Here is a 13,063-nt window from a genome sequence, read left to right as displayed (position 1 = left end):
CCCTCAGTCCTGTATTTGTCTAACAATATGGCTAGTGGAACACCAATCCTTCCATTCTACAGAATATAAGCAGCTGGCATTAGCAACAATGTTCTGGGGGTATACACTAGGTGTTGATAAAGATCTACTCTGCACTCTATTTGTGAGGACCTTTGGTTGAGAATTATAGACAACTCTCCAAAAGCTTATGGTGTAGCAGTTTTACTAAAGTGGAAGGCAACAACAGTTAAGGATTGATAAACCTTTTGGCATAGCATTACCATTAGCCAAGCTCTGTTTGAAATACATAGAAAGTGGCCAGATTGGATGGTTTGAATGGGTCTATTCTCATATATGCAACTCTAGACCATGAACTGAAAAGTGGGAGAGGTCACTATTGGTTGGTAATCAAGGAGCGTAGGATTTTTGAGAGATGGGTTTTTTTTTTATGTTGCAAGTGTTCTTTGATTCTAAAATGTGGCAATTTACTTTTGGATGATTTCATTTAATTCTATGTTTTTCTTGTCATTGTTTTGCATGTCTATATGAGTGATAGAGCATGTGGGAGAATGTGCAGTGTAGGAGTGTGAGAGGGAGAGAGAGAGTGAAAATGCATGTGGGAGAATGAGAGAGAGAGAGAGAGTGAAAATGCATGTGTGTATTTGCGATAATGATTTTGTTTTGTTTTTACATGACTTAGATGAAGAAGGGTGGAACAAACGGGTAATAGTCTCTTACCCAAGATTTGTGTGTGTGTGTGTGTGTGTGTGTGAGAGAGAGAGAGAGAGAGAGAAGGTGGGGAGTTGTTTTTGTGCAAGAGATTATGTTTCTATGAGTGAAAGTTGTGAGTAAAGGAGTATGTGCATGTGTGTGAGAAAGAAAGAGAGATAGTAGATGTGTGTGAGAGAGAGTGTGTGTGAAATAGTCATAAATAGTATCTGTTAATGAATATTAGTATGGTCTGGTGGATGAGCAACATTAATAAAGTGGTGAGCTGGCTTAATTGTTAGCATGTCAGACAAAATACTTAGCATCATTTCTTCCAGCTCATTATGTGCTGGGGTCAAATTTGCCCTTCATCCTTTTAGGGTCAATAAAATAAAGTACCAGTATAGTACTGGGGTTCATGTAATCAAGTAATATCATTCCACTAAAATTGCTGGTCCTGTACCAAACTTTGAAACAATATTAACTCTTTAGTATTTAAACCAGCCATATCCGGCCAAAATATTCTACCTGTTTTAGGTTCAAACTGGCCAGATCCTACCTCTCACACCTACCCTACAATATCATTCTAAAAATAAACAGTCACTTCATTGAAGTCTTGAAGCTACAAAATGCATGAGTTATTCCAAGCAATGTAAATAATAAGCATTACATTTGACAAAATAATCTGAATGCTAAAGGGTTAATGAACTAGAAAGATCGAATGCAAAGGATATTTCCTTTGCATTCAATCTTTCTAGTTCATTAACCCTTTAGCATGTTAACAATGAAGAGGAAAATTATAGATTTATGTATGCAGAAATAATACTTGTACTAACACTAATATGTAAGGCAAATGGATGATGTGTACACTGATTAGAAAAAAGATTGTGAATTGAAGTAGTTAGATCGATTTTGAGAATGTAGATACTCAGATGGAATGATATTGCAATGAGAAAAAAGATGAAAAAAATTATGTATGTATTGAATATGTATAAATTATTAATATGCATTCAGGTGTAAATGTATTGTGTTGTTGCTACTTTTCTTGTTATTTATGTCTTTTTTTGTGTTTCATTTTCTGTGGATTAGTCTGTCATTTCTAAGCAACACCTGGTTTTCTTTTAATTTGTAAAAAATTTCAGCTTTGTCAAGAAATTGCTGAATGGCCATAAACTCAATTTTTATCGGAGTTAACTTCTTAAATACAACAATAACATAAGATTAGTTGGTTTATAATTTCTGTCAATTTAGTTGTCTCTTGTATACCTGTGCTGTCAGTTCTATTAACTTCAGATTAAAGAGAAACTAAGTTGATTTAGGTTGTCACTACTTTTCTTTGTTAAAGATGTATTATTTTTTCTTTTCTTACTTGAAATGGATTTGTTGTTGGAACAAATGTCTACATAGACTTATATCCTTTGAAGTGTCAATCATTTGTCAGCTGATGTCTAATTAAACTGGAAAAAGTAGATTAACAAACATTTCTTAAGAGTATGTAATATTACTTGCCTTAGGGTTTCAATTCTTAACTACTATTTTAATTTTTGTTCATAGCCACTCTATGATACATATCAAATATATAATACTGTGTGACAGTAAGATCTGCCCATGCTGCACAGAAATAAATTGATTTTTATTCACTGGACATACAGTGGGAAACTTAAGTATGAACAAAGGTTGTATCTTAGTACAGGAATTATCAGTGTGTCTTTTTTTAAAATTTACAACGAGGCTCAGGTGTAGCCATGTGGTAAGAAGTTTACTTCCCAACCACATGGTTCTGAATTCAGTTCCACTGTGTGGCACCTTGGGCAAGTGTCTTCTATAGCCTCAGACCAATAAAAGCCTTGTGAGTGGATTTGGTAGACAGAAACTGAAAGAAGCCTGTTGTCTGTATATCTGTGTGTGTGTGTGTGTGTGTGTATAGAAGGTTGAAAAGGAACACATGAGTTGATATATATATATGGAAAAAATTCAATGTAGAAAATGCTAAAATAATTTTATAAAAAACATTTCAGTACCAGTTTCAGTCATTGAGACTTTTTCAACTGTAAGTATGGAAAACAATTAAATTTTGGTAAAAATAAATGAAAAGTACTTTAAAAGAATATTTGCATAGTATTCAAATGCAAGTGGCATTTTCCTTGTTTCTGCCTGTCTCTGTCTCTCTTGTTTACTCTTGTGGGTTCCAGGTTGTTGTGAATTCTTAGCAGAGAAGAAGGATGATAATAATAATAATAATAATAATAATAATAATAATACAGGAGTGCTATGATAGTAGTAGGATGTTAAATGGTCAAGTGCCCTGAAGTGACGTTGTGGATGGTAGTAGTGTTTGAATTCTCGAGAAATCTCTTTTGAATGCATTGTTTATAATATTTGTGTAGGTGTTATTCTAAACAGCCGTAGTAGTAAAAAGTAAGGAAGGCGGTAGCAGAGAGGAAGAAGAAAATGAAGAAGGAGACAGAATAATAAGAGAATGCAGGATGGTAGGATAGTAGTAGGATGTTAAAAGGTCAAGTGACCTAAAAGTGACTCATTGTGGATTATAGCAGTGATTGGGACTGTTTTTAGTGAATACTTGGGTATCTCTTTTGAATGTATCATTTTAATATTTGCATGGGTGTTTATTCTAAGGTCATGGTGGATATGTCATTTGTTGTGGATGCATCAAAAGGAGTCTGTATTGTGTAATAAAGAGGGACCCTTTACTAATTCGTTGGCTACAGGTTGCATCGTCCCTGAATTGATAGAAGGGAAAAATTCTGAAACTTGGATTTTTGTTATTGGCGCAAATGTCAATGTGTTGGCTGAATGCTATTTTTCTGTTTTTTTAAATTTTTATCTGGGATCTGTGCAGAGCCATCCTTTGACGTAGACTGTTTTTTGTTTGGCCTATGTATTGCTCTTGACACCCAGAGCAGGTTAGTGCGTATATCAGGTTCACTGAAGCACACGTGAAGAGATATCTCAAGAATTCAATCACTACTATCATCCACAAGTTACTTCAGGGCACTTGATCATTTAACATCCTACTGCTATCATAGCACTCCCGCATTCTCTTCCTCTTCCTCCTCTTTCTTCTTCTTCCAAGAATTCTCAATGACCTGGAACCCACGAGATTAAACAAGAGAGACAGAGACAGACAGAAACAAGGAAAATGCCCCTTGTAATTGAATACTTTGCAAATATTCTTTTAAAAAACTTTTCATTTAATTTTTCCAAAATTTAAATGTTTTCCATACTTGCCATTGAAAAAGTCTCAATGACTGAAACTGGTACTGAAATGTTTTTTATAAAATTATTTTAGCATTTTCTACCTTGACTTTTTTTCCATGTATATATATATATATATAACTGAAAAAGTTTGGAGTCTGTTCACATATAGATCCATATATGTACTAATGCTCAGACACACACACACATACATACATATATACATATATATATATACACACACTCATATATGGATATGTACATGCACTCACATATGCAAATATATGTACATATATACATACGCACACATATACATACACATATATGCATATATATATGTGTGTGTGTATATATAGATAGATTCATTCATGCTAAATACGTGTACTGGCATGCATATGTATATATAGAAATACAACCCAACACACATGGATAGGGGGAAGGCGAGAGGGAGAGATTTCACTGAGTTATTATTATTCAACTGTGTTGTATCTGGAAAATGCAAATTTGACATGGTGGCAACATCTTGGTATTTTCTCAGCATGCTTATTTACTAAGTCTTTGTTACTTAATAGAATGCACAAGGCTTCCTCAAGGCATAGGTCGCATATGCTGGATATTATATGGGTGTGCATTCTTTATTATTGATCATTCTATTTCATATTTTATTTTCCTTTCTTTTAATCTCCATATTAGGTCCACTAATTCAATTATCTATTCGCACACAACAGATATCCAAACACAAACCTGGAAGTACATATAATACTACTACTGTTTAGCACAGGCTGAAATTTGAAGGTGGACGTGCTTCATACTGTATTTTACTATATTCTTAACAGAATATGCCTTTGTGTCTGTCGTATATGTGTGTGTGTGTGTGTGTCCGTCTGTCTTTATGTCTGTGTTTGTCCCCCCATCACCATTTAACAACAGGTGTTGGTGTGTTTATGCCCCCATTACATAGCAGTTTGGCAAAAGAGACTAATAGAATATGTACTAGGCTTAAGAAATAAGTCCTGGGGTCAATTTGTTCAACTAAAACCCTTCAAGGTAGTGCTCCAGTACAGTTGCTGTCAAATGACTGAACCAAGTAAAAGAATAAATTAACATACACTAAATAACCAAGATAGTCGTGAAGATGTTGGTGTTACATAATGTTTCAGTAACTGTCATTATGAATAAACTTCTCTTCCTACTTTGCTTACTACTGATTGTTCAAGTCATGATTCATATAAATCATCAGTCATGAAAACTGGAGGGCATGAAGCTTGATGAGCTGAGATGTCCTTAATTGCAACAGTTAATGAGACTCTTTTGACATGCTCATTACTCAACCATCAGTTATGTATAATTAGGGAAGCACTCCGTCGGTTACGACGACGAGGGTTCCGGTTGATCCAAATCAACAGAACAGCCTACTCGTGAAATTAACGTGTAAGTGGCTGAGCACTCCACAGACACGTGTACCCTTAACGTAGATCTCGGGGAGATTCAGCGTGACACAGAGAGTGACAAGGCCGGCCGTTTGAAATACAGGTATAACAGAAACAGGAAGTAAGAGTGAGAGAAAGTTGTGGTGAAAGAGTACAGCAGGGATTTCGCTCAATAAACACTCACAATGCCCGGTCTGGGAATCGAAACCGCGATCCTATGGCTGCGAGTCCGCTGCCCTAACCACTGGGCCATTGCGCCTCCTATGTATAATTATTATTATTATCACTTTTTTCCTGTATAAATGTTCTTGTACTTACTGTTGTATTTAGTCTTGCTGTTTTGAATTATATTTCTCAATGGCTTTGTTGAAATACAAAATTTTAACTTTGTTTTACTTATGCAGCACTGTTGTACATCAGCAGATGGATTCTACACTATTTGCATATAAACATCAGACCAGCAATTGCAATTTGTTTTGTGGTGACTCAATTGCACAATGCCAATGGGCTGCAAAAACAGCAAAATATCAGTATCTATATTTCTCAATCCCCTATGGGATGAGTTGACTCACTTGGTTTGAAGTATTCAATGTTTTAACACTTAGTATCTTAAAGGGACTTTTCCCTCTGATCCTGTTCCACAGCTAATGAGTGCATAAATATAACACATACAGTAAGTATGTGACATCAATAATGTTTACATTATTAGAGCTGCATATAACTCAAAATTCAATTCTCTTCCTCCATGGTGCTGTTATACATCAACAGATAGACTTTACACTTTGTTTATATACCTCAGACTAGTGATTGCAATTTGAGGCTGGCCACTTGAGTGCATAATACCAAGGTACTGCAGAAACACATGTATTTAACCTATAATGTTGGATGATGATAATATTGGTTATGGCAAGGGTGATGAATTTATTATGTATTGTATGTTTTTTTACTACTGGGTATTATATTTTGTATTCTTTTTACTTTTAGCTGTTGCAGCCATATGTTCCTGTGTTTTGTGATTACCTAAAGCAGCCAGAAATGGCTCCAACAGTTTTGAACATTCTCGTGGACATAGCTAGTGTGAATCCTCGCTCGCTGTTGGCTTATGTTACTGCCTTGCAGACATTACTCACTGTTTACCCTGTCTACACAGAACCTGCAGTTGCTATCATTGGAAGCATTGCTACTCTTAGTGAGGTAAGAAACTTACTTTAGCAACAAACTTTAAGGATTACTGCAAACAAATGGTTTAAAATTTTAAAATACTTAGAAATACTTAAAACTATTTACTGTATTGAATTAATTGAAGGTAAGTAGATGGTGAAATACTGAAAGCAGTTCCCTGGAAGATGAATGAGTATAAGTAAGTTCTAAAAATTGAAGGATAAATATTGGAATGTTTGGTTATTAGGCTGCAGAGCATGTACTAAATACAGTAGAACCTTGCAGTATAAGTGCACTATTGTATGAGTAATTTTCTGTATGAGCCAAGGCCCATGCAAATTTTTTTCTTGAAGTACAAGTGGAAATCCACAGTATGAATGAGTTTCATACAAGCAGCTGCTAGTCTCTGCTTGAATGCAGTCTCTGCTCAAGTGCAGTCTCTGCTCAAGTGTAGTCTCTGCTTGCTCAGCTCACATGTTTATCTTATGTCAACATCTCTGTTGTGTTTGTCCCAGTGTTTTTTTTAGTTTTGTGTGTGTTTTTTTTTGCTATTATTTTATGATAATTAGTTGTGTTCACCATGGGTCTTAAGAAGATTAGTGCAAAAGACAGTGCTGAGAAGAAGAAAAAGCTGATTACAATAGAATTGAAGAAGGAAATCATTGATAAAGAGAGAGGAGTGCATGTAGTGGACATAGCACGTCGACAATCTGAAGAAAAAGGACGAGATCAAGGCTGTTACAACAGCAAAAGGGTGTCTCCAGGCTCTTTAAGCAACACACATCTGTCCACAAAGAAATGGAAAAATTGCTTCTCCTGTGGATCAATGAGAAGCAACTCACAGGGGATATGATTATAGAGACCATCATCTGTGAGAAAGCACAAGCACTGTATGGGGATCTCTTGAAGCAGAACCCTGGAACATTGACAGAGGAGACATTAGCAGAGGCTTTTAAGGCCAGTTGTGGCTGGTTTGATAATTTCAAAAAGAGGACTGGTATTCATAGTGTCATCAGGTATGGAGAAGCAGCAAGTTCTGACATGAAGGCAGCTGAGGATTTTGTGTGTGAATTCCGTCAGCTCATTGCAGCCAAGAGGAATATCACACAATAGGTATGCAACTGTGATGAAACTGGTATTTTTTGGGGAAAAAAATGCCCAGAAGAACCTACATAACAGCAGAAGAGAAGAAAATGCCAGGCCACCAGCCTATGAAAGACAGGCTAACTCTCACTTTTTGTACCAGTGTGAGTTGAGACATGAAGATTAAGTCACTCCTTGTCTACCATTCCGAAAACCCATGAGCATTCAAGTTGCACAGAATCATGAAGGAGAAGCTGCAGGTCATGTAGCGGGCAAACATTAAAGCCTTGTGCACCAGGCAGTTCTTCACCAAGTGGGTCAACCTTATCTTCAGACCAGCAATGAGAAAGTACCTTCTGGAGAATGATTTTCTTCTCAAGAAAATCCCTCCTTACTTCAAAGATGATATCATGGACAAACTTAAATTCATAAAAGTTCTATACCTTTCACTCAACACCATCCCTATCTGGCAGCCCATGGACAAACAGGTGATTTCTAATTTTAAGAAATTGTACACCAAACGTCTGTTTTGTTGGTGCTTTGAAGTCACCAAAAATACAAATCTAACTCTTTGTGAGTTTTGGAAGGAGCACTACAACATTGTTAACTGCCAAAAAAAGTCATCAATATGGACTTGCACTCAGAAGAGCAGCAGCATTCGGATGTGGTGGAAAAGATTGGTTCCCCTGGGGAGGACAGTGTAGTGGAGAAGGCTATCTTACGAGTGACATAAAGACAGTGTGAGCAAAGTGGCAGTATGCTTTTGAATTTGTAGAAAAATATCATCCTGTAAAAGTATCTACAGGTTGTGCAGCTGCTTTATTTAATGACACTGCTCTGGCACATTTTTGTAGCATTTTGAAAGGCAGGAAAAAGCAAACTTCTTTTTATATGTCTCTAATGAATCAACCTGCAAGTGTGAAGAGTGAAGAAAGTGTGTCCAGAAAGCCTAAATTAAGCAAAGTGAGAGAGAAAATGCCAGAAATAGTTTTTTTCTGAAGTCTTAATGGAAGGAGATTCTCCTCCTAAACAACCCTGACCTCTCTGTGTGGAGAAGTAATGGCTTGATTTTGAACGACTCCAATCTCTGAGCTACACACCCTGTGGAGTCATCATCATCATCATCGTTTAACATCCACTTTCCATACTGGCATGGGTTGGATGGTTTGACCGAGGACTGGCAAACCAGGAGGCTGCACCAGGCTCCAATCTGATCTGGCAAGGTTTCTACAGCCGGTTGCCCTTCCTAACACCAACCACCCTGAGAATGTAGTGGGTGCTTTTTATGTGCTACTGGCACGGGAGAAAGTCAGGTGGCACTGGCATCAACCACGCTCGAATGATGCTTTTTACATGCCACTGGCACAGGCACCGACCACGACTACGATTTCACTTGACTCAACAGGTCTTCTCAAGCACAACATCTTGCCCGATGATTGAAAGGTACTTTTAAAAAGGTCATTTATGTGACACTGGCATCGGCCACGGCTACGATCTCATTTGGCTAAATGAAGAAGCATCTACATGGTCACTCAAGCTGCTAGAAATAGCAGCTACATTTCCTTCAAACAATACTGCATCCTTCAGGATGGTGTAGTCCTAGTCTTGAGTACACTTATAGAAAATAAGATGATATATCATGGTTGAATGCCTTATTCATAAATCTGCTTAATCATGTTTGACTTAGAGCTAAGTATCATAATCACCATTGTCTTCATCCTTTCATGCTTGCTTTTCCATGCTGGCATGGGTCAGTCCATTATGGTCCATGTCATTTGACACACCCAGAAATTGTCATGTATGTCTTACAGTGTTGGTTGTATGCATTTTTTTGTGCTATCAGTATGAGAGGTTGCCCCATGTGAGAGGATTAAGAATTCTCTTTACTCTGTACCAGCTCTCTTATTTGGAGTTATTACCTTTCTAAACAGGTGGCTTGTAGTGTTCATAGTTCATGTTTCCTTTTTGCATGGTTTCTGCTGTTGGATGTCTTTCCTGTCACCGGTCAGCTAGGTGTATTTTAGTGTGCAGTTGCTTCTCGAATGGTTGTTCAATACAGAAGGACTATTGAGTTCTCTCTCCTCTGTATCAGTTCTTAGAATTGCTGTCCTTGTACCTTGTGATGAAACTTGTGGAGTTAACATCTCACCTGTACATTTAAATTGGTTGGTTTATTGCCTATGGCTGGATGCCTTTTCTATCACCAAACAGGCAATATGTAAAAAAAATGCCAACAATTATGACATATTGTAGTGTGAACAAATTCTCCTGTAGCTCCATGCATCTGTTGGCAAGTGGGATAAAAGAATCCCTTACTTAAAAAGCAGGTACGAGTCAGCAACAGGAAAGGTATCTGGCTGTAAAATAATGCCTCAGTAATAAGTATTTGTGTTGAAGGCATGTTGCCTAGTGGTTAGAGAATTGTACTTGTGATTATAAAATCATGGTCTCAACCACGCTTGAATAGTGTTTTTTATATACCACTGGCACAGATGCCACTGGCATCGGCCACAGAAATTCAAATGTAAAACAAATGAATTATATATATTCCACAAGTGTGGCAATTGTTTGTTGCTAATTATTGGCACTTCATATTTAATATAGAGACTAACCTTTATATCAGAAATTATTTCTACAAGTGATAACATTCATTTGTGGTTTGAATTTCACTTTAGTGACAAGAACAACTCTTAATACAATAAGTCAAGTGGTTACAGTTACAAAAGAAATTTTCAGCAACAATGCATTACTGAATTATCTAAACCTTGCCAACTAAAGGTTAATGTAAAAGCAGCAATAAAAAGAAAATGCCTAGAAGGGAATCTGTCAAAATTAATTAACTTTTAAAGAAAGAAAATGAAGAATGTCTGGTGATTTTTTGTTTGTTTTGTTTTGTTTCAATTTGTTTTATTTCAATTTTGACAGAATGATGCTAAACGTAGTCTACAGTACTTCATGGGACAGCTGCCAAATGCTGACAAAACTACCCTTCCATTGTACTTAAATGGCTTGAAGATGATTGCAGCATCCTCTCCTCATCTTTTGGGCCAACACATGCCAGAAATCAATAAACATTGTCAAAACAAACCTTATGTTGCTGACCTTTTGCATCAGTTACGTGAAGACTTAAAGAAGCGAAGTGCAACATGCCCAGAGACAGAAGAGATGCGTAAAAAGTATGTTTCGTTTGAGGGTGAGGAGCTGCGGAAAAAATTTGTTACATTTTCTGAAGGAGACATTCATCTTAGTGGAAGCACGTGAGTCTATTCATATCAAGTACACTTTAGTGATAAGAATTATTAAAACAGCGCTATAGTTTGAATACTTTTGTAATTGCCCATGTCCGCTGGAGAACTTGAATTCAGTGAATGAAATTGTGAATTAGATAGTTTTCCTACTACTGAGGTCTGGAGAGCAACGGCTGCACCAGGCCCCAATCTAATCTGGCAATGTTTCTACAGCTGGATGCCCTTCCTAATGCCAACCACTGATGAAATCTCAATGCAATATTGAAGCTAGTCTGGTTAATCCCTATTTTTCTGTTTGTGATGATATTCTATTATAAAGGCAAGATGGTTACAACTGTCTGTTATAGACAGTATTAACGAAATTCTGTTGTATGATGTTGCACTGAAATGAAAAAAAAAGGTTAAAAAATCATTATCTGCACTGTGTACAGTGAGATTTACTACAATGATTTACTCAGTTATTCTTAATATGTTCCAACACATTCAAATGCTAGTTGCTGTTGTGTATGCCACAGGGGAACAACTTTACACTTTTATGATGATAGTATGATCATAACACACTCAACTCATTGCTGCAAGGAATTCCGGGACACTGGTGTTTCAATATGTGTCTCATCAGCCAGAAGTACCCAAGCCTTTTGAGCATAAATAAGCCACTGGCTTTGTTTATACCACACCAGCAATTTATCACTGAGATAAGTCCCAGTGAAGGATCTGAACTCAATTTTGTGAGTTAATAAAATATTATTTATAGTGTTCTTGCAGTTTACACCACAGACCTCTCTAGGCCAGCTGAGATCCTACTCATCATCATCATCAATGTCAGTTTTCTATGCTGGCATGGGTTGGACAGCTTGACAAGAACTGGCTTGAGCAGGGGCTACAGCATCTTCCATAGTCTGTTTGGTTTGGTTTCTACAGCTGGATGCCCTTCATAATGCCAGCCAGAGTGTACTGGGTGCTTTCTACATGGCACCATTACCGATGCTTTTTACATGGCACCTTGGTTTTAATATCTCAATTCTGTTGTAGTGGGTGGGTCTTCTTGAGTACAAAAAGCATAGCATTCCCATGCCAGGAATCAAACCTGAGCCACCTGGGTGAGAGCCAGGAATCCAAACCAGTAGCTAATTGAGAAATTGAATATAACTGATAAAAATTGGAATTAGTATTCTTTATTAGATTTCAGTTGTAAATTTTTATTGTAAACTTTACTACTGAAACCACTTTGTATTGTAACGTATAGGGATATACTGAATGAAGGTGTATGTAATCCATGACAACTTTAGAAATGGATATAAGTTGAGGTTAATGATGATATTGTAGATGATGATGATAGCATTATTGTTGTATTTGCTGACGTTAGTCATGATATCTTTTCTGATGACAGTAATGGTATGTGTGAATATTTTGTTTGTGTATTTTGGAGATTTTTTCATATTGTATATATGTATTTTTTAATGTTGATTACACAAGATTCTATCAGTTCAAAATACTATTATTTGTTTTCCCCACTGTTGTCTTGTATTAAAGGCCTGAAAAAGAAGTCCGATCTGTGTCCAGTCAAACTGAAGGGACTGTTACTGTGATTACGGTCGGTAATCCACCCAACTGCACATATCCAAGTGATACACTACCAGTTAAACATAATTTAATAGCTCCCTATAACTTGAACCAGCTTAGTCTAAGAAAAGCAAGCAGGTACCTGATTCTGTTTAATTCATTATTCGAACAATTCGTTATTTTTTCTTTTGTTTTCATTTTAAATTAAAAAGAAAAAAAAGGTTTTTAAAATGTTGTAAGTTATCACAATGTAGATTTTTGAGTCAAAGTGTCAAATAAAACTTGATATGTTGATTAAAACTGGCCAGACTAGATGTTAAATTGCTGTCACAGTACTGCTGCTACTACAACTACTACTACTTATTAATAATATTAATACGCTTGGTTGTGCTTGTTTTTGTTCGTACCTGTGGTGTGTGTCACACTTCAGAGAAGCGAGTGGCAAAGCAAGAGAGAGGAGGACAGAGAGGAAGTAATATGGAAAGAGAGAGAGAGAGAGAGAGAGAGAGAGAGAGAGAGAGAGAGAGAGAGAGAGAGAGAGAGAGAGAGAGAGTCAGTGAGTGGTGATGACGTTTGTTTTGTGTTTTTAAATGTTTCAGAGAAGAAGTAAGAGTGAGTGAGAGAGAAAGAGGGTGGTGACGGTGTTCATATTGTGTTTTTAAACGTTTATTACAT

At 36.7% G+C, this 13,063-nt stretch overlaps 1 protein-coding gene across 2 annotated transcripts in view; it reads left to right on the top strand.

Moving 5' to 3' along the window:
- Window positions 1-13,063, top strand: part of LOC115209851 (protein melted) — an 80,382-nt gene that overhangs the window by 22,217 nt on the left and 45,102 nt on the right. For both annotated transcript variants that reach the window (XR_004998327.1, XM_029778418.2), the window contains exons 6-8: window positions 6,318-6,527; window positions 10,503-10,834; window positions 12,359-12,526. Coding sequence is in view for 1 of the 2 variants with exons in the window: in XM_029778418.2 (XP_029634278.1) it covers window positions 6,318-6,527; window positions 10,503-10,834; window positions 12,359-12,526 (710 nt within the window). In the remaining variant the exon portion in view is untranslated. The remainder of the gene's footprint in view (window positions 1-6,317; window positions 6,528-10,502; window positions 10,835-12,358; window positions 12,527-13,063) is intronic.

This window comes from Octopus sinensis, linkage group LG3, assembly GCF_006345805.1.
Source record: "Octopus sinensis linkage group LG3, ASM634580v1, whole genome shotgun sequence".
NCBI lineage: Eukaryota > Metazoa > Mollusca > Cephalopoda > Octopoda > Octopodidae > Octopus > Octopus sinensis.
Note: the sequence above shows the minus strand (reverse complement) of the source record. Positions and strands in the feature narration are given on the sequence as shown.